The sequence below is a fragment of the Pimephales promelas genome, chromosome 3 (assembly GCF_988280905.1).
Source record: "Pimephales promelas chromosome 3, fPimPro1.hap1.1, whole genome shotgun sequence".
Lineage (NCBI taxonomy): Eukaryota > Metazoa > Chordata > Actinopteri > Cypriniformes > Leuciscidae > Pimephales > Pimephales promelas.
This window is the reverse complement of record NC_142771.1, coordinates 5,369,423-5,392,693: the sequence shown is the minus strand read 5'-3', so window position 1 is coordinate 5,392,693 and position 23,271 is coordinate 5,369,423. Positions and strand designations below refer to the sequence as shown.

The 23,271-nt window shown below is 35.8% G+C and overlaps 1 protein-coding gene across 1 annotated transcript in view; it reads left to right on the top strand.

The window, feature by feature from the left end:
- The window catches only part of LOC120463206 (uncharacterized), a 52,902-nt gene extending 37,290 nt beyond the window's left edge, over positions 1-15,612 (top strand). The window contains exons 5-8 of the mRNA XM_039652134.2: positions 6,734-6,979; positions 7,397-7,438; positions 7,521-8,162; positions 13,229-15,612. Coding sequence (XP_039508068.2) covers positions 6,734-6,979; positions 7,397-7,438; positions 7,521-8,162; positions 13,229-15,186 — 2,888 coding nt within the window. The 3' untranslated portion in view covers positions 15,187-15,612. The remainder of the gene's footprint in view (positions 1-6,733; positions 6,980-7,396; positions 7,439-7,520; positions 8,163-13,228) is intronic.
- The last annotated feature ends 7,659 nt before the right edge of the window (positions 15,613-23,271 follow it).

Here is a 23,271-nt window from a genome sequence, read left to right as displayed (position 1 = left end):
AGGCAACACACTGTAATTAAATTTGGATTATCTTGCTGTATGTGTAATTTTCTTTAGATTTTATGTCTAAAAGTGACCAAAATGCCATTTAAAGAAGTTAATTAAATAATAATAATAATTAAAGCTGCAAGCAGCATTTATCGGGGTTCAAGCAGTTTAGGCCTTTAAGTCCATCATCCTCAGCAGGGGATCCACAGACATTACAATTTATTAAAACCCACGAGTGTCCACTGGTGCAGACAGACCGAGAAAAACGGGTAAACAACCTAACTATACTTCTGAAGCGACAACAAGTGGCAAGGATTTACATTTCAGGTACAGCACAGTTATATACACCGCTGACTTTTCCCTACGTAGATAATTCAGTGAGATTTGTCTTTGTTGCTGCTTTGTCCTGAAATCACATGAAATCTTCATGTGATGGAAAACAGTGCAATAATTTCCTTTATGTCAACAGCTCAACTTCTGAACCATAGTCATTTCACATACACAGCAAAATCCTCAGTGATAAATTAACACTGCTCAATGTATATATTCCACAGCTGGAACCAGCTTCCAGAAGAGATAAGATGTGCTCCTACAGTAGTCACATTCAAATCCAGACTCAAAACACATTTGTTTATCTATGCATTTACTGAATGAGCACTGTGCCACTGTTCATCCGACTGTTTTCACTGTACTGCTTTAATGCTTTAATAGCGCTTTAATACTGCTCTGACTGGAAGAGATTTTGAATGAAAACCTTGGATGAGGTGAGTAAAGGAGTAAGCTAATTTTGCTACTGATAGTATAAGAAGTCGCTGAGAGTGTTGTTAACGGTAACGGCAGCATTACTGGTGTAGCACCACCCTAGCAGAGAACGTCCCTGGGCTAGAGGTCCAGTGGCACCGTAAACTGGCCCAATCTCTTCCATCTCAGATAGGGTAGGGCTGGGCGATATATCGCATGATATTGTTATGCGCATCTAATCAGTAAAGCCGGTTCCTTGATTAGCAGTAAATCACCTTCACCTGCTTTCAGATGGAGCGGCATTTACTACAAAGAGCCGTAGATCACTGACAAGCTGAGCCATATCGAGTTAATATCGAGGACGTATTGCCAACAATAATTAATGCGATATGGCTCAGCTTGTCAGTGATCTACTGCTCTTTGTAGTAAATGCCACTAAATCTGAAAGCAGGTGAAGATGATTTACTGCTAATCAGGGAAGTGGCTTTACTGATTAGATGCGCTTAACAATATCGTGCGATATATCGCCCAGCCCTAGTCAGACATGTGGCTTTAGCTGCAGTGCATTTCTAGATTGATACAATGCCAACTTCAATTTTATTTTCATGAAGCTTTCAAATGAGATCATACTTGTGCTTTTAGTACAAATGGTTCATGAACTGTATCTGTTTCAGTATGCCATTTATGCAAACAAACTTCAACCAGTCCAAAACGCAGCCGCTTGAGTTCTTACCAGAACCAGAAAGTATGACCATATTAGCCCAGTTCTGTCAACCCTGCATTGGCTGCCTATTAAACATGGTATAAATTTTGAAAATATTGCTGATTACTTTTAAAGCACTAAATGGTTTGCTCCGCAGTACTTGAGCAAGCTCTTAACGCATTATAGTCCTTCACGTCTATTGGGATCTCAAAACTCCGGCCAGTTGATAATACCTAGAATGTCAAAATCGACGGCTGGTGGTAGATCCTTTTCCTATTTAGCACCAAAACTCTGGAACAATCTTCCTAACATTGTCCGGGAAGCAGACAGTTCAAATCTAGACTAAAAACACATCTCTTTGGTCTTGCATACACATAACACACTATAGACTTCCTAAATTCAAATTAGGCTGCATAGTTTAGATCAGCCGGAACCGGGAACACGTCCCGTAAATCCTGATGTAATTGGTACATCAAAAGAAGGATGGCGTCTACGCCAATATCAGTTTCTCTGTTTATCCCGAAGGACCCTCTATGGTGGACCTGCGCCTTGACCCATCCCGACTCATCCCATCATAACCCATCATAGCCCATCATAACCCATCATAGCCCATCATAACCCATCATAGCCCATCATAACCCATCATAGCCCATCATAGCCCATCATAGCCCCACATAACCCATCATAACCCATCATAGCCCATCATAACCCATCATAGCCCATCATAACCCATCATAGCCCATCATAACCCATCATAGCCCATAATAGCCCATCATAACCCATCATAACCCATCATAGCCCATCATAACCCATCATAGCCCATCATAACCCATCATAACCCATCATAGCCCATCATAACCCATCATAGCCCATCATAACCCATCATAACCCATCATAACTTACCTACAGCAAAGATCTGAGGTGAATGATTTAAGGGTCAAGAGCCCAACTAAAGCAAACACTGATCTACATAATGGTAACATACCAATTCCAGTTTTCTCCATCAGAGATTCTGCTTGTGATCATCAGGTGTCTTCAATAATGCTCAATCATCACTAAATTAATCACTTAATTATCTCATTAACTTTAACACTCTTCAGTGTTCATTTAAAACTCTGCTCAGAGTTTATATAATTCACACTTCTCAGTGTTGATATAACACTGGGGATTTTGCTGTGAAGGACACCAATTTTCTTTGTGTATGTATAATGTATTGTAAATAAATAAATGTTCTTCCTTAAAATACAGGGTGCATAAGTCGGTACAATGTTAAATTCCCATAGAGGCAGGCAGATTTTTATTTTTAAAGGCCAGTTATTTCTTGAAACCAGGATACAAAACATCCTGATAAAGTTTCCTTGGCCTTTATAATATAAAATATCATCACACACCCTTCACCATACCTAGAGATTAGCATACTGTGTTTTTCAATATACCCATTGATCATTTGTGTTAAATTACTATTAAATTAACTAGGCTAGTAAAGAGATATGATCGGTTCACGTGCCGTTTGAACTGACATGCTTTTCTTGGTGTTGAAGCTCATAGCTATTGTATTCTGGTGAATTTTAATTTGTTTATGAATCAGACTACTTCACTGCATGCTGAAAAAAAGGTGCAGAAAACTGTGAAACTAAAATGTGAAAATCCTGGTGCAACATATGAATAAGTAAATAATGACATGTAATGCCTCAGCTAGGTAACTGCTATTAATTATAGTCTTCTTTGAGACGCAAAAGAAGTGTAGGCCTACCACATCCTGTCTGTCTGTAACAGAAATGATTTGGTTGTCTGCATTGCTGAAAATCTTAATGAAAGTACTTTAGCACGCAAGTACTTTGAGCCGTTGTTTAATAAATCAGCTTTTTTGTGACTTTTTTTGTCAAGTTTTGCTTGATAAAATACATTTAAACATTTAACCAAGAGATGTGTATTTTAACACAAAACTGTTACGTTAAACATGGAGTAGAAAGACAGCAGAATGGAAATTATGCGAATGTGTTTTAAAGCCTCCACAAGGATGTGAGTTTTACGCACAGGTTTTATCAAATGTCATAGAAGTTTCTGATTAAATGGAGCAGAGTGAAGGTATGTTGATATCTCTATTTCTAACTGTTTGTGTATGTTGGCATTAACTAGTGTATTTACTGCCGCTTTGTTCTTCTGACTTTAAACGCATGTTTCCGGTACTGAGAGAAAGGAAAACATGAGTTTAAAAGGAAAAATAATAAGTTACTCACTTAGTTGGAGGTTAGGTTTTTATTTGCCTTTTTTTTTTCAACAAAAAAAAAAACAATCATCTTACATAATAACATATATTTTCAATTCCACATTGAATTTAGCACATTATTGCAAAATGCGTCCATATTTTGAAAGCTGATTTGAGAGTTGTTTGCATAAAATAATGATGAAAAAAATATTTTGCACAGTTATGCAAAGTACATAACTTGTATGTTTAGCTTTTAAACTATACGCAGGAAGTAAGTAACAAAGGCTTCCTCCATTACATGGGTGGATCTGTTTTTTATGCATACGCTACTGGTCTCTTCTGCTCACCAAGGCTGTATTTATTTGATCCAAAGCACAGCAAAAAAAGTAATATCGTGAAATATTTTCACTATTTAAAATAAAAGTTTTCTACGGGAATATCAACATTATTTTTTTTTATTATTATTATTCTATTATTCCCATGATTTCAATGGATTACTCCATCATTCTAATGTGCTGATTTGCTTGTTGTTTTCAAGTAATGATTTTTCACAGGCTCTGTTTATTACTCATAAACTGAAAAACCTCATAAAAATCCAAAGGAAAATATTGAGGGACTGGCGAATAAGTCGGCATGATTTTTCTTTTCAACCAAAATTTGATCTCTGTCTGCCATTGCAGTTTCATATCAAAGAAATACTGGGTTTATATATCAATATGATGAAATTTCAACCAAAATTTGACATCTTTCCAATGTACAATGTTAAACCGACGTCCAGTGCAAGCTGGGTTTGAGCTTTATGTCAAACAAACTTTGGGATAAGACATTCAACCCAGTTTTAATTGTTAATCGAACTTTGATGTCTGTCCGATTTAGGAGTCTACGTCTGTTGTATCTTACATTAGTGCTTTAATCTAATAGACCATTTCACAAGATGTAAACAACACTGGTCCAGAAGCACTTCCTGTTTCAGTTTTTTAACACTAAATAAAAGCTGGGATAAAATACAACCAACAGAACATTTAAAACGGAATCAAAAAGTTAAACAAACATCTTTAAGATGTTTTCTTTACATGTGAAATAAAGATAACAGTTACAAACTGAAACAGGAAGTGTTTCTGGACCAGTGTTGTTTACATCTTGTGAAATGGTCTATAAAAAGAAAAGCTCTATTCGTACTCCCTTTTTGTTGTTCCTAGCAGCCATGGCAGATTAAAGGAGTAGTTTCAGTACATACCGCAAACTGTTCAAAGGGCTTTAAACTCATTTGAGCCGTTCTTCAGTCTTTTTTTTTTCTTTTTTTTAGATAAACTAACTTTAGTTCTCTTTTAGCTTTACAACTTTGTAGAGCATTTACATTCACATATACAGCAACATTACACACTGCATGAAAGGTAATTTTCAAACACCCATAATAGGGGCACTTTAATAATATTTATTAAAGAAAGGCTTAAGTGAAATACAGTCGGTGCTTGCAAAGATAACACAGTTGTATAAGTTTATTTTTTGTTTAGTCATTTTGCTTCCACATGGCTTGAAAAGTAAGATATATCATATCATATTTTAGCCTAGAAATATAGACGCATCCCAGTGGCAGCAAAATAATTTTGCAGCCAGTGTGGTCTAGCAGCTCGCCGTTGGCTTGCGAGCTGAAAAAACAAACTCTGGTTAAGCCAATCACATTGTGTATAGAGTTTGTGGGCGGGCTTAACATAATGACGGCAGAGTTGCGTCGGTTCCGCATGATTTCCCTGCTACTTGAAAACAAACAAGATGCTGCTGGCAATTACCATGGTAATACAATTAACATTACCTTGTTTTAATAGCACTTTATATATTGATATAATTATACAATATTATTGTACTCAATCTGTCATGCCCACTGGAGTCTCATCAACTCTGAAGTAAACTAACCTGGGTCATGAGCTGCTCTGGAGAAGATTATGTTCAGAGAGTTGCTATATCTACTAACGTTACATACGTTTTACCTCCGATTTTGGAACCGAAACGTTTTTGACGCCCGGGTTAAAGACATTGGGCCCCACATGGCTGTGATGGTGACTTTAATGTATTTCTCTTATGTAAAAATGGTTTGATTAAGAAACAAAGCCACATTACATATTCAACTATGGTTTATAAGTGCCACTCATGAGTTCACCACTACACTCTCAGAAAAAAAGGTACAAAAGCTGTCACTGGGGCTGTACCTTTTTTAAAAAGTAAACTTTTGTCCATTTTAGGTGCTAATAAGTACATTTCAGGTGCTAATGTGTACATTTCATGAGCTAATATGTACATTTCAGGTAGTAATATGTCCATTTTAGGTGCTGATATGTCCATTTCATGAGCTAATATGTCCATTTATGTGGTAATATGTATATTTTAGGTGGTAATCTGTATATTTCAGGTGCTAATATGTACATTTCAGGTGCTAATATGTACATTTTAGGTGCTAATATGTACCACAAAGGTACCAATATGCAGCCTTTGGGTACAAAAGTGTACCTTTTGAAAAGGTACAATCCCAGTGACAGCTTTTGTACCGAGAGTGTACATTTCAAACTGAGATTGTGTTTTTTATTTGTATAAACATGTTTAAACATATTCTTTTCCTTGGTACTTTAAATTTACCAGATGAACATCCAATAAAAAAAAAAAAAATCATAATTATGTATACATGTGTGTTTGTGACTTCTGAATTTGATATGATCAGGTACAGTACAAGTATCCTGTGTGCAGTAATATTGAACAGAGGTGTAAAGTCCAGGTTCAGAAAGTAAAAGTCCTCCTCAGTATTTTGTTCCAATCACCTGGATTTGCTAATTCAGACAGGAGATATAACTAATTAGTGAAATCAGCTGGCTCAGGGAACATAAGGCAGGACTTTTACTTTCTGACCCCTGGACTTTTCACCTCTGCCTGTGAAAAACAATGAAATGCTGTTACAAAGTGTGTGTGTGTGTGTGTTTTAGAGATTGTTGAAGAATGCGTCAGAAGACAGTGAAACTACCTTTTGGGACGAGCAGCGTTTGATAGTGAATCTCCTCCAGATAATAATAATAATAATAATAATACTAGAACTGCAGTATAAAAACTTCAGGAAAAGATGAGCAGGGTTAAAGAAATGCTGAAAGTATTTGGGGAAGAGGCTATTAACCACACAACTGATGAAAGCACACATGATGTTAAAGAGGCAACTGAAACCAGCTCTTCACTGGACAAAGACAACAGCAGACCTTTACATTCTTCCAAAGAGGTTAAAACATATGATGAGAGCCATAAAGAGAAAAAGAAAGAAAAAAGACATACATCCAGTTTCCTGGCTATCCCGAAACCTTGTAAGTTTTCAAGACTGTGCTGCATTTAATAAAATGGCCGAATGGAGCATTCTAGATTCTTAAATAAACTTGCAAAATACATGTATACTAATGAACGTAATTGCATTTAATGACAACATAAAATCAAATGCTATACCATGTTGACACATACAGACAGGTTATATGATGAATATGTAATTATATCTGAAATTTATCAAACATCTATATTTATTATCTGATAAGTTGTGTCTGATAAATATCAAATATCATATTTATCAAATATAAAATAACAAAATATTTTGTTATTAACATTTTTTGTCTGTGTCACAATATATAAGTGTTAGTTTATTGATAATTAATTTAGCAGATGCTTTGTTCCAAAGAAACTTACAATTAATAACATAACTAGCATAAGTGTGTGTTTTATTTTGATTGCAGGGAGCAAAAGAGAGAGAAGTCCCGATGGCAATCGCCCAAACAGTAAGTCTCTATATGTGAGTCTTAATGTATTCTACTTAATATAAATGCCCAATATATACCAATATTTTTGAAAATGTTTTAGTGTCAAAGCTGAATCTGGTTCTGTGCGGGAATGACGAGAAAATCAAATCCTTCATATCAGACCTGATTCTGCCGAAAACAGACAGAAGATCAACGTGTTTTAGGAAAGATGTGGATCTTCATGGTCGTGTGATCAGTCTGGTGAAGCTTCCAGCTCTGTTCAACGTTCGGCTCACAAAGGAGGAAGTGATGCGTCAGACTCTCCGCTGTGTGTCTCTCTGTGATCCTGGAGTTCATGTTTTCCTCTTCATTGTTCCTGATTCTCCACTAACTGATAAAGACAAAGCAGAAATAGAGAAGATCCAGAAGATATTTGACTCCAGAGAGCATGTCATGCTGCTCTTCACCTCAAACCTTTACGTCGGAGACTTAGATTTAGTCAAATCCAGGTTAGAAACTCTGAGATTAATCAGACTACGTGGTGATCAGAACTGCATGGAGTTTAATGAATCTGAAAACTCAAGACAGATCCCAGAACTACTGGATTATATAGAGAAGATGAAGACTAAACCATATTCACTTCAGATGTATGTGAAAGCTCAAGAGAACAGAGCCAGACGTGAAGCAGAGGAGAAATATAAACAAGAACTGAAGAGAATGGAGAAGAAAATTAAAGAATTAAACCAGAAAACACCATCACAGGGTGAGTGTATTTTACTCTCAAAATCTCTGATAGGACCCATTATGATTTTCACTGCAAAACCCCCAGTGTTAAAGTTCATGGTAAAAAAAAAGATTAGTTGACTCAACTTAACTAAGTCAAGTCCTCTTGTTGCTTTGACTGAGCTAAGTTGAGTCAACTTATAGTGTAAAGTTTATTACACTTCAAAACAAGATTTGATGCAACATGCAGTCTGTTGACTCAACTTCCTGTATAAAGTAATGTGGACTGGAAAACATTACAAGAGAACTAAAAATAGTTTTCATTTTCGTATTTCCAAAAAATGAACAAACATGAAATATTCATCACAGGTTATGTTGATGGATAATTTGAGATGGAGAGACATTAGACAACTTTACATTACCAATAGATGAACTAGCTAAGCTAAAACAGTTTTACTTGGACGGCTCGGCTACGAGGAAAAAAGATGGCGGTCGGCTCGGATTTTCAGAGTTCAACACTGAAACTCTGAAGTGACCCACTAAGCAAAATGATGTCCAAAAGACGTCTTTTTAAAGTCTGTCACAAAAGTCGGACGTTGAACAGACGTCCACTGAGGAGCCACAATCAAAGTTTTTATGACGTCTTTTTTTTGACGTGTTCTGCACGTCTTATATAGATGTTCATGGACCCTTCGTACAAGGTTAAAAACTAGTTCAAATGTGGTCATTGTGGACATATTTTTTAACATAATTTATGATCTCATTTAGATATAATTTGATTATTGCTGTCTGATGATCTTAGTGAGAATTAGCAGAGGTTTAGTTGGTGATATTTGTTTCATTTGAAGTGTCACCATTGTGGTGATCAGTGTTTGCTTTAGTTGGGCTCTTGTCCCCTTTATTTTTACTTTAGCTTTTCTTTGGCTGCTGCAACTGTGTGTTTGTATAACGCAATTCTTGTGACAGAGAAAGCCAAGAAAAAGTTACGTCAGGTGTTATCAGCTCAATGTTGATGATGACAAAATCATCACAAAACAAGCATCAAATGTTGAGCTTTTTCACCAAGTTGGTTTTATATTTGGCATTCATAATCACCCACCTTATGGAACTGCAATATTGGTGCCAATCGAGTAAAAAAATACTGTTTGTTTTGAGCAGATGCATCATGTAGTCACACACAGACATCAAGATTTGGAATATGAATCACAACAATGGTGACAATCAAAAGAAAATGCAGCATGACTATTTTTATTGCCACCATTGTTGTGAATCACATGCAAAATCTTGATATCCATTTGTGACAACATGATACATTTGCTCTAAACATTGTATGCACATAAGTTTTATTCACCTCTTAATAAGTGATATTATAAATGCTATTGGTGCCAATATTGTATTTCCACAAGATAGGTGACAAGAAGTGCCAAAGTATCTGACAATATTGGATGCTTTTTATTCTGATGATTTCATCAACATCAACATGAAGCTGATAACACCTGGTCTTACATATTCTTGGCTTTCTTTTCAACATCAACTGTGTTTTACAAACACACAGTTACAGCAGCCTAAGAAAAGCTAAAGTCAAAATAAAGGGGACCAAGAGCCCAACTAAAGCAAACACCTGACACCTCAAATGAAACTAATATCAACATCTAAACCTCTGCTAATTCTCACTAAGATCATCTTACAGCAATAGTCAAAGTAATTATATCTAAATGAGATCATTAATGATGTAAAAAAAAAACATCATTGGCCACAATGGCCACATTTGACTAGTTTTTAACCTGGTACGAAGAATGTCTATATCGAACATGCAGAACACATAAAAAAAGACGTCATAAAAACTTTAATTCTGGCTCCTCAGTGGACGTCTGTTCAACATCCGACTTTTGTGACAAAGACGTTGAAAAGACGTCTTTTGGACATAATTTTGCTTAGTGGGTCACTACTTCTGAGTTTCAGCGTTGAACTCTGAAAATATAGATATTGCTGAAGTATTTCCATGGTTCTTCAGTTCAACAGAACACACCCAGCACCTCATCTTCAGATATATTTTTTATCATAATCCCATAATCCTAACTTTAGGATTAGATAAAAAACAAACAAATTATGTGTTTTGCTAAACTCTTTTACAAAGACCACAAATTCTCATAAATTGTCAAGTCAAACTGACCAACTCAAGGAAACGCTCATCACCAAAATTGTGACCAAACATTTTCAATAAAATAAAAAAACCATCTGAACCTGTTTATTCATAATAAGAACATCTGATTCCAATAGACAAAAAATGTTGAATTGGTTCAACTACAAAAGATTTTGTAAAGAATAGTGTCCAATAGACACAAATAATGTCAAGTTCTTTCAACTAAATGTTTTTGTGTGTGTGTGTGTGTGTGTGTGTGTGTGTGTGTGTGTGTGTGTGTGTGTGTGTGTGTGTGTGTGTGTGTGTGACAGACAGCTTATTTTCAGTGTGGATAACTGTTATTTACAAAAGTTGAGTCATCAAGAAAAAACACATATATACTCTCAGCTACATGTAAATTACAACAACCCCCACACAGCAAAATCCCCAGTGTTAAATTAACACTGCTTAGAGTGTATATGGTCCCACTCTACAAAGTGTTAAAGTAACACTGAAGCAGTGTTAAAGTTAATGAGATAATTAAGTGAAAAAATCCCCCCAATTTTTTTTGTAGGCACACAAAGACATAGAATAGTGTTAGAATAAGAATTAGTGTATGAATCTCAGCAATGGTGACAAACAGATGACCTCTGAACATAAGCTCATTATTTATTCGTGCAGCGATGCATGATGGGAGCCATGAGTTTTGATTGGTGGCACCCAGAATGCAATGCAACATGCGTTATAATTGTCACCATTGTTGAGATTCACAGGCTGATTATTGATGGCTGTGTCTTAAAAAATATTGAACAGAAGTAAAAAAAATGTATAAGAGAAACTTTTACAAAAATATTTTTAATATGTTGTAAACGTTAAAAAAAATTATACACGGTCACTGCAACTATAATTAATAAAGTAAACTTAACTCATTAATTACGCTCAATATGAATTTAGTGATTCAGTTCAAATGATTGTGAAATACTGATTATGTTAAAACACAACCATCACCATCAGATCACCGTTTCTATTTGTTCAGCTGGCTGTTATAACTCACATACAGCAGCCAAACAAAATCAAACTAAAAGTTAATGAATTAAGGGTCAAGAGCCATGCAACTAAAGCAAACACTGATCACCACAATGGTGACTTAAAAATTCCGGTTTTCTCCTTCAGTGATTCTGCTTGTTAACATCAGGTGTCTTCAATAATGCTCAATCATCACTCAATTATTTACTTAATTATCTCATTAACTTTAACACTGCTTCAGTGTTCATTTAACACTCTGCTCAGAGTTTATATAATTCACACTTTAAAGTATTAATTTAACACTGGGGATTTTGCTGTGTACTGTAGTAGACAGTTGATTGGTTATTATTTTCTCCCTGATTATCCATCTTTTAATTAAAGAAGTTCAGTCATACTGCTGTCTACTTTTAGGATTATGTGAACATCTGACAATGTTTTGGATTTATGCAGAAATATAGAACATTCTAAATCAGGGGTCTCAAACTCAAATTAACTGGGGGCCACTGGAGATAGAGTCTGGGTCAGGCCGGGCCGCATCAAGTATTCAAAAAAAAAAAAAATTATTTAAGTATTCCAAAAATGGAACAACTGACGTTAACGTTTCTTCTGAACTGTTCCTCTGAATTTGAACATTCCTTTCTGTACACGATTGGTTCTTCATGAGGTGTCCTTCTGTCAGTTGAAGTTAATTTTAACTTTCTGTCTTTTTCTTATACACAACATCTTTGTGATGATAGTCATATTTACTTTTTATTTTCTTTATACAACACTATTTTATTGAATGTTTTTTTTCCCCGAAAGGCACATTTCCTTTTATTATACTTAGAAAAACAATTACTGCTTTTGAAATACAAATAATTCTTTCTACACATGTATAGTGTCACAGGCAAATTACTGACTTTGCACATATCAAAGCAAACCTTCTTATCAACCTGTTGGACCAAGTTCATTACATGAACTAGTTAAAAGTTCAGTTCACAAATTTTAAAATGAACTAGTTCAGTTCATATTTCAAAAATGAACTAGTTAGTTCTTTTTTTCCATATGTTGCTGCGAGCTTCTTTTTTATTATTAGGCTATTATTATTATTATTGCCACAGAATATACAACCACAGATAACAATCATTTTATCGATGAGCAAAGTTTGCACAGACATGTAAGATTTTCCCATCCTCACCGACCTCATAAAACCCTTTTAAATGATCTTACGACGCCTCCTCGCTCCTCGGTTCACAGACACTTGAATGAACGAGTTCACTGTAACGTTCATCAGGCAGTAATACAGTAGGCTACGTTCAGTTCACCTTCGCCCAAAATATGAACGAGTTCATTGAACGCGTTCAGACACAACACATATTACAAGCTCAAAATGATTATTCTCACATTGTTTTAGAGCAGGGGTATCCAACACGTCGCTCGCGAGCTATCAGTTAGCTGTGGCCTGATTTGGTGGTGGTAGCTCGCCTGTTCACATATCGCGCTCACATATTTTGCACGCTCAAGTACGTTTCAGATGTAGGCGCGCATCAAGCACCCAGCGCGCTCATAATTGAAGCAACGCGCTCATTTTTTCCAGGCGCAGTATATTTGTACTTCGTGGTTGTCTATGACAACTGACAACAAACCCTCCGTAAGCTGTCACGAGACTATATATGGTAGCCCATAAGGGATAAAAATAATAATAAAAAAAAAATGCGGCAAACGCAACGGCGGGCCGCACTAACATTACATTTTAATATCAAGTAGGGGGCCACAAAATTTGGGCCGCGAGTTTGAGACCTCTGTTCTAAATGGTTCACAAAATTTCAACCATATATGCTGGGTGTCCTGTCATGATTGTGCCACTTTTGTTACTCTTTCTTCCTTTCTTATTATAAACATTAAGAAAGAAGTGCAACATCCTACTTAGAGTTTGAAAAGTGATCTCAAATATTAATTTGTGTTTTAATGTGCTGCAGATCAATCAGATGATTCAGAGTGTTTGAGGATTGTGCTGATTGGGAGAACAGGAAGTGGAAAGAGTGCAACAGGAAACACTATTCTGGGAAGAAATGAGTTTGTGAGTCAGTCAAGCTCAGATTCAGTGACGACTGTGTGTCAGAAGGGAGTTGGTGAAGTTGATGGTCGATCAGTCGCTGTTGTTGATACTCCAGGACTCTTTGACACAACACTGACAAATGAAAAACTGGTGGCAGAAATAATGAAATGTGTTTCACTGTCGTCACCTGGACCTCATGTGTTCATCATTGTGTTGACTGTGGGAAGATTCACAAAGGAAGAAACAGACACTGTTGATCTGATAAAGAAGATCTTTGGTCCAAAATCTGCTCAGTTCAGCATCGTCCTGTTCACTAGAGGAGACGAACTTGAGGGTAAAACTATAGAGGATTATGTGAAGAGAAGTAACTCTGCAGAACTGAAGAAACTGATCAGAGATTGTGGAAACAGATTCCTGGCTTTCAACAACAGAGAAAAACTAGACAAAACTCAAGTAGCTCGACTGTTGAACATGATAGAAGAAGTGAAAAACACTAATCAGGGTCGATACTTCACTAACTGCATGTTTGAGGAGGCAGAGATGTCCATTAAAAAGAGATTTGAGGAAATACTAAAAGAGAAAGAGAGAGAAATGGAGACTCAGAGAGAAGAGTTTCAAATCAAATATGAATCGGAAATGAAAAACATGATGAAGGGACTTGAGGAAGAGAAACACAGAGCAGACGAGGAGAGAATTAAAATGCAGAATCAACTGAGAGAAAAAGAGGAAAAACTCAGAAAAGATTTTGAAGAAAGAGAGAAATCAGAACAGAAAATTCGAGAGATTGAAAACCAGAAACAATCAGAAGAGGAAAAACAGAGAAGAGCCGAATATCATCGAAAAATAAAAGAGATGAAGAGAGAGATTGAAAATCAGAGATTAGAGTATGAAAAACAGCTAAAAGAAAAAGAAGAAGAAGATAGAAAGAGAGAAGAGAAATACAAGCAAGAACAAGAAAAGATGAAGAATGAACAAGAACGTATGATTGCAGAATTACAGATGAAACAAGAAGAAGAAATAAAGAAGAGAGAATTTGAGGAGAAAATGAGGAATAAAGATGAAGAAGAGGAGAGACAGAGATGGAAAAGAAGAATAAAAGAGGCTGAAAATGACAGAAAAGAGATTCAAGAGGATATTAAACGACAGCAGAGAGAATGGGAGGATAAAATGAAACAACAGATGAGAGAACGAGAGGAAGAAGAAAGAAAGAGGAAGGAGAGACATGAAGAACAACTCAGAGAAAAACGAGAAGAACTGGAGAAAATGATAAAGATGTTTAAAAGAGAGACAGAAGTAGAAAGACAGAAGATAGAAGAGGAGAGACAGAAACAGAGAAGAGAAAGAGAAGAAAAAGAGAGAAAATATGAGGAAAAGAAACATGAAATGAAAAAGAACAATGAACGACTGGAACGAGAGAGAAAAGAGGAGTGGGAGAGAAGAAAACAAGCGGATGATGAGAGACGAGAAGAAGAGAGAAAGAGATGGGAGAAAATGATTGAAGATCTGAAACAAGAGCAAGAAAAAGAGAAAAGAAGAAGAGAAACAGAGGAGAAAAACAGACAAGAAAGAGAAGAGAAGGAGAGAGATGAAATGAAACGGCAACATGAAGAGGAAATAAAAGACATGAAGAAGAAACATGAAGATGAAGCCAGAAAACAAGCAGAAGAACTGAATGATTTCAGAGAAAGAAAAGATGAACTCAAAGAGAAGCTGGAAGAAAATCAGATAAAACATGAGCTACTGGAAAAACTCTATAAACACCTGCAAGAAGAGAAAGAAAAAGAAAAAAGAGAACTAAAAATCAAGAAAGAAATAGAAAGACATGAGCTGCTACAAGAAATTGAAAAACTGAAAAAGAAAAGTTGTGTTGTTATGTGATAATTTTTAAAAGCAAAAAATTGATATATAATACAAATTAATTTCAATTTTAAACAACATATTACAAGCTTAAAATATATATATTTGTATGTAATTTGATTAAATTGGTCTTGCATTTTGGGAAGGGACGGACTCAGCTAACGTTGATAGATTTTTTGTTCAATGGAGTACAGAAAAGATGAAATTATTCTCTTCAGGTGCTTCGTTTATATCTTTATTTTCTGTTTTGGTCATATTTCAGATTTTTCTGTTCTCTATGACGTTTTTGAACAATTACGTCACCATATTTGTAGCGGAACTGACAAATAAAGGACATTGACTACCGGCCCAACACTTCGAGCAATCCGCCATTATTATTTCTCGCTCCGATTTTGTAGTCCGAGCTCAATGATGCAGAAGTTACGAGAGGGCAAGTCAAAATGTTCGGTTGTTGGATGTAGTGATCCACACGCGTCATTACACCGTCTCCCAGCATCAGAACCTCTTCGAAGTGCCTGGTTGAATTTGTACCCACGTCTGTGGGTGAAGTCATTTTGTTATGAGCGTAGCACTTTGTAGCACAAGGATTTCAACTTCAACACCCTCCGCCAGTATAAAGAAGGGTTTGCCGATTGACTTCATCTGAATGAGGGGTAAATTCCTTCTATCTTAGGAGACGACGAACAGAGCATTTCGATAAGCTGTAAATATCGTTAATAAAAATAAAGTACTTTACTTTCTTAAAACACATGGTGGTCATGGTTTAGCAGTACCTTTGTCTTTCTTTGTTTTTGTTTTGAAGTAACGTTACACGTCTGCAGTATTATTGTTCTTGAGTTTTCAATGGTCATTTAGCTGCTTTTCTGATGCTTTTCTAAACGTGTCATATTATCAATACAGATTGTTTTGTGGTAAGATTAGACCGTTGTCATTTATCTTGTCAGTGTGCTTGTTTTAACCTGAGAAATAATCAACTTTCACTTTTAACACAATACAGTTGCATACCATTGCAATACAATCATGTGAAGACGTTGTTCTGCAGGTTCGTCTTCGTCTTTTTCCACTCACTCACTCTGGATCAAACATATAAGGCTTGATGTGCAAGTCTTCCTTTGTTGACATTTTGTTTACGTGTGAATAAAAATGTTCTGTGACGCTATATAATCGTATATGGAGTTGAAGCGAGTCTAAACTCAGCAACCTGGAGAGCGAGCGGGGTATGACGCATCTCCTTTGCATTTAAAGAGACCGCTTCAAAACGAGTTGACTCATGATATTACATCAATTAAAAAGGAAAGTTACTTAATTCACTTAGGCAGTCATATCAGGTACATGTACACTAACAATTTTGTGAGAATTCTATGGGAGACCATTTGAGATGAAACACATTGAAACACTTGCGATCCACTGAATCTCTTGCGACCAGAGGAGGAAATTCCAGGGGATCAGAAAGTAAAAGTCCTGCCATATTTTTATTCCACCCGTGAACTCACACAGCAAAATCTCCAACATTAAATGAAGTTTCCTAGGAGTTCATTTGGCTTTAGACTCAAGAGTGTTAATGTGTTAAAACAAGTGTTAAATGAACGTGTTAACGTTAATGAGATAATTAAAGGGATAGTTTACTTTGAAATTAATTTTTGATATGTTTTATCTTACCTCAAGGGCATCCAAGATGTAGGTGTCTTTGTTTCCACAGTATTTTCAATTTTGACATTTTTCGGTCAAACCGTTCTTGTCTGTCAGTCATATAATGGAGGTCTATGGTCACCACCTCAAAGAGCATGCACAGAGAAGTCCAAATTAAACATGATTTGATGACTCGTAAATGTAAGTACACATTGATGGCCTAAGACACGAAACATATTAAGATATGTCGAAATCGTCTTCCATTGCGATTTCCTCTATATCTAAATATGTTTAGATCTTCACAGTGCAAGGTAAAACTTCCGAAATCTCTGTGTAAACAACGAGTGACGTAGACGCGTGAAAGATCACTTCCGGTGGAACTTTGGACACGGTTCAGTTCGGTTCAGTTGTGCCCCTGTGAAGGCCTCCTTCTCTTTACCTCTGTACAGATTAGTCATTGTCAGGATAATTCCGGTTCATGTAGATACGCCAAAGCGATACAATACAGCATTATAAATTTCAATGCCAGACAAGTAATTTGTTGATGGTTGTTTTTTTTTCAGGGAAGGTTCTCACAGGTTCTCGTTTTTTAAAGTTTACATAGAGTGAACTTCAGAGTTTTCTGTTAAAACGGTGTCATGTTAGCAGCCCATAAGTTAATAACTAATGATCGTTGCGACTGAAGTGAATAATTTAAAACTAACTTTAACTGGAAAATAACTTTATTCTAGAGCTGCCATAAAGCCTAAACAATCTCTGTTGCTTTGATTTCCAACACAGTCTCATGAAGATGCGTATCTATACCACGAGTGTCATTTCTCGTGGCATTTAAAGGCCAAAAGTGTTTTTTTTCGTTTATATGGTACGCACTAAAAAACCCTGGGGTAGGTTTAGGGGGGAGGGGGGTGGGGAGTTCGTGCGTATTATACGCAAAAAAGTGCGTATCATATGTACGCGAAAATCGCGTGCCAAATACACGCAAAAACTGTTTTTGGCGTATAAATGCCACGAGAAATGACATTCGTGCCATAGACACGAACTTTCATGAGATCGGGCTGCTATTGTCACTGTGAAGCAGCTTTGAAACAATTGTTAAAAGCATTATATAACTGAAGACTTGACTTGACTATATATTTGACAATTGGACAATCTTTCAACCGTTCGTATTAGATTATAATGGAGGGAGTTGTATGGAAAGTATGCCACATATGTAGTCCAACCATTTTCTGAGGCATTATTGCAATGCACAGCTTTGCACGCATACACACACACCCATACCCACACCCACAAACACACAGACACACACACTTGAAGTAATTAAATAAGGTCTGAAATGCTTTCACTGTGAAAAAAAAACAGTTATCGAATATCAAATCGACAGTTATCGACAAATCATCTATAAAACCTGGTGAGTCTGTTCATATATTTTGATCTTTGTAATTTATACACATACATAATCATAAATGGTATTGCTTCAGGGGAGAAAATAAATTGCTGTACTGATCATGATTTATTGCTTATGTTACAACAACAATATATGTATGTAGATTCAAGCAACATTTTATAGTTTAATCTATGAAGCTGTATTTTTAGATGTTTCTAAACATGTTTTAAATCAGAGATGTTTACCAGGACAAAAAGAAAGCAAAAGTAGACCTCTATATAGGGCGATTCACATTTAAGCAGAGGTGGAAAGTCCAGGGGATCAGAAAGTAAAAGTCCTGCCACATTTTTATTCCACCCGTGAACTCACACAGCAAAATCTCCAACATTAAATGAAGTTTCCTAGGAGTTCATTTGGCTCCAGACTCAAGAGTGTTAAAGTGTTACAATGAGTGTTAAATCAACACTCAATAGGAGGATGTTTTGTGACGTCATTGTTTACGTTTGTCACGTTGCATCATGGGAATCGTGTGGCAAGAAACGCCGCAAGAGACCTGTAATTTGATTGTTTTGCACATTTGGAGGAGGATTTAGAGAAGAAGATGGTTCACTCTTCCTCTGTGGTCGATTGTACGGCTTGTTGGGGGCCTGATAAAAAGTTTTTCATTTCATTTTAAATAAATAAATAAGAACACTGATCAATGAAGACTTACCTGGCTTTGCAGTAAGCAGTGATTATTTCTCCGTTCTGCGATCACCCACGGGAGATGCGAATCACGCTGTGAGTTTGCTTGGCCAGGTCTAACCTCTGCTTTAACAGACTGATCTCATGAAATGGCGCATGTATAACACACCAATTCGTATTTCCAACACGCATAATCGCTTTTCAGCGTGTTTATGAACGCCATTGACTTAATGTTACATTACTGTATATGACCTACACCAACCCCGTCCCTAAACCTACCCGTCACTGTGGTTAATACCATTTATGAGTCTTCCCCTAACGTTACCATCCTAGAAAAAAATATCGCTCCCCAGATGTAGATCTACATTTTGCTTCATTTCGCTTCATTTAACGGCAGAGACATACACGCATAGCTCAAAATGCATAAAGATACAGCTGTTTACAAAGATTAAAGATCTTTACAGCCGGTCATTCTTTTGTTTTCTTGCCACCCAACGACTCGCGCATGCGTACAATGATGTCAACAAAGATCCTCCTATAGTGTTAAATTTAATGAGCTAATTAAGTGATTGATTGAGTTATGATTAACCATTATTGAAGACACCTGATGTTAAAGGAGAACTCCGGTGCAAAATGAACCTTTGGTCTAATTACACATCGGTACATATACAATCGTTCTCTAAAATTTGTTTTCATGATTATCAAATGTAAAGAGCTTTATCTCTAAAAACTGTTTAGTTTATAATGCTAATGTATGGTAGCCTGACTTCGTCATACTCTCTGGTCAGAATGTGAGTCTGAAACTACTTCGTAGGGCTTTGATTATGAGGCGTGTCTTAACCAAACCAGGAAAAATAAAACTCAAGACCTACAACCAATCAGAGCAACGCAGTAAATCAACTACTTTGCATATCACAGTTGGCAAGAAGAACTTACTTATTTAGAACTTATTTATTTAAGAACTTACTTATTTTAGAAGTTAAATAACGAGTGTTTCTTCTTTTACTTGGTCCTCCATGAGTGCGACCAAAGGAGAAACCACAACCACCACAGGCTTTTCATTACGTCCCATCTTCGTAGAAATAAGTTGCACTTTTCCTTTTTTACACTTTTTTCATCTCTGAGGGAAACCAATAGACCTTTCTCACAAAAACCGGAAGTACGTAATCGTTGTGGAAACGGAGTTCCTGTCAACCGTAAACACATCAGAAAAACATACCCAGGGAAGAGAAAATTGATCAGAGAGTCTTCAAAACTTAAAAAATATTTAAACTTGTCATGGTCCAGTTGTTGATGACTTTGTAAAATGCTGTGGTGATGCTTGTCTGCAGCTGAATGTATCTAAGACCAAAGAAATGACTATTGATTTCAGAAGCTCATTCTTCCCAATATACATTCATTAAAGGTGAGAAGGTGAGGAGTGTGTGGAAAGTTATAAATATTTAGAGACTGTTATTGGCAATAAACTGCGTTTTGACGTGAATACCAAAAAGGTCTGTCAGTTTTATTCATATGCTCTTATTTAGTGATCTTTTTTTTGCACTGCTCATGCTATAGAACTATCGAAGATGAAGAACAATTTATACAAATGTTAATTTATCCCTTGTACAATCAGATTGTTAAATACTCATAATGTTATATTAATATTTTAAATTTATATGTAGTCTACTGTTGTGTGTCCTTATTTATCTTGTTTTATATTGTGCTGTATATTTTTATGTGTTTATTACGCTGGATACAAATTGCCTGGGATCTTAATAAAGTTGAACATGAACTAACGTTACTTCATAATACACAAATCATAATACATAAATAATAAACATGGTGACTTGGGAAGTAACGTTACAATATATCACAGGATCAAAAACATCCCGCGGCCGCCAGATAGCCAAAATCCATTTCCGTCGAACTTCATCAACAGGGAACTGACGAGGGGAAGGAATGAAAACGACAGATATGGCTGCTTTTGTGAATAACAAAAAAGATCGGTACGCAACAACACTTACTAGTTGGCTGCGGCGCTATCTTTTATGAATAGAGCGGAAGAAGGTTACCACGACAATTGCGTATTTCCGGTCACAAATACGGAAGTTGTGAGAAAGGTCTATTAAGCGCTCTTTGATAACGTGATGATAATGTCCCTGCCCATCGACTGTCCTGCACAGTTCATCTCCAACCCTAACTAAACACACCTGCCTTTAATTTCCAAGCGACCCTGAAGACCTTAATTGGTTGCTTCAGGTGTGTTTGATTAGGGTTGGAGATAAACTGTGTAGGACAGTCGGATGGCAAGAGCAGGGTTGGACTCGCCTGCTCTACACAGACAGTGCTGCTATAATCCATAAAGATAAACTTATCTCAGAAATTAGGTGCTATACAAATTTAGGTCAAATGACTGTGAAATAATGATTACATTAAAACACAATTAGATCAAGTTAATGATGTGAGGGTCAAGAGCCCAACTAAAACAAACACTGATCACCATAATGGTGACCTAAAATTCCTATTTTCTCCTGATTCTGCTCAGTGATTCAGTGATTCTGCTTTAGGTGTCTTCAATAATGCTCAATCATCAATCAATCACTTTATTATCTCATTGACTTTAACACTGCTTCAGTGTTCATTTAACTCTCTGCTCAGAGTTTATATAATTCACACTTGTTAATTTAACACAAAGAATAATGAAAGTATTGAAGGAGATATGAAATGCAAATCAGCATTATTGTATATAAATATGTATTGATTTTAGAAGTACTTATGTTTAAATTGAAAGTCCAATGTTTCAATTACTTCAAATTAATGATTTGATTATGAATGACATGTTTGTTTTTTGTTGTTGACATAATGAATTTGTGTCTTTCAAGAAGAGATAGATACTTGGATCTAAGGTGTGCTCTACGCCCAATGTTTTTGAGACTTTCTCTTTTGATTTGAAGCTGCTCATCCTTCAGTAAAATATATAAATGTTACACAATTGGATTACAATGGTTAAAGTTAAAGGACCCTAATCAGTTTTGTGTGAAACATTTTATTTGTTGATTTATCTATTTGGCTAGTATTTTTACACAAGCTACTGTTTAAATTCAGCATTTCCTCTAATGAAAGAAAATAAAGATTAAAAACTCTTCTGACATTGTGTGAATTATATAACATATAGATTTATTGTTATTTTACCACAGCAACAATATTGTTAAGGTTTACTGCAGGTAAACTTAAAGTACATTTATGGTATATTGTAAAAAAAATTAATGAAATTAATTAAAAATTAAAGTATTATGGTTATTTTTTAAGTGTGGCTAGTTTTATCATTTAAATAGTATTTTTGTGGCAGGTAGTCCTCTGACAGATCACATGGCACTGGTATGATCATAATGCAGGAAGTTGCAGGGAATGTACGCCAAGTAACAAGTCCAACCAGTTTCTGAATTTTTACAATAATGAGGAATCAACTGTTATATAACACACACCTACATTAATACGAAGACTGCTGCAACATTTTTTACAGTCAGTGCAAAGTGCTTAACAGAGGAAAGTGACTGCGTGAATTGGGTGAAGATGGATGAGTGGAGAAGATCATCCAGACATTTTGGTGAGTCTGTCAATCTGTTCTTTGTTTCACAAATTTATTTCAGAAACGGACTATGTAATTAACAAACAATAATGTAATATGCTTAATACTTGAGCAGATTTAAGTGTCATTATCAGGGGCCAAGCACTGAAGGTGCAGCTAGCAGGGAACGTTCTAGGAACATTGGCTAACATTCCCTTAATGTTTTAATGTTTTTAATGTTAATCTTTTAAAGAAATGTTCAAAGATGTTTTAAGGATGTTTTCTCATTTCAAATAATGTTTCTATAAGGTTAGATGTAAACTAAGATATAATGTTTTAACTGTAACATTTTGAGGATGTTTTGGGAAAGTTATTGAGATAAAAGATCATACAATGTTCCATAATAACAAAGGAGGAACATTATCAAATCAACGTTTGCGAAATGTTTTGAGGATATCATTGAGGCCTGAGATGACGGAAAGTATTTTATAAAACGTTCTTGTAATGTGACGCGTTAAAGCAAGAATGTTATCATCAACTACTATACAGCAAAAACTCCAGTGTTAAATTAACTCTCAGTTTATTTGACTCCACACTCAAAGAGTTAAAGTGTTAAAATATGAGTGTTAAATGAAAAACTGAAGAGTCTTAAAATTATTTCGATAATTATGTTATTAATTGTGTGATGATTGAGCATTATTGAAGACACCTGATGTTAACAAGTTGCAAGCAGAATCACTAATGGACAAAATCTAAATTTAAGTCACCATTATGGTGATCAGTGTTTGCTTTAGTTGGGGTCTTGACCCTTAAATCATTAACTTTAAATTTTGTTTGGTTGTTATAATTGCATTGTAAC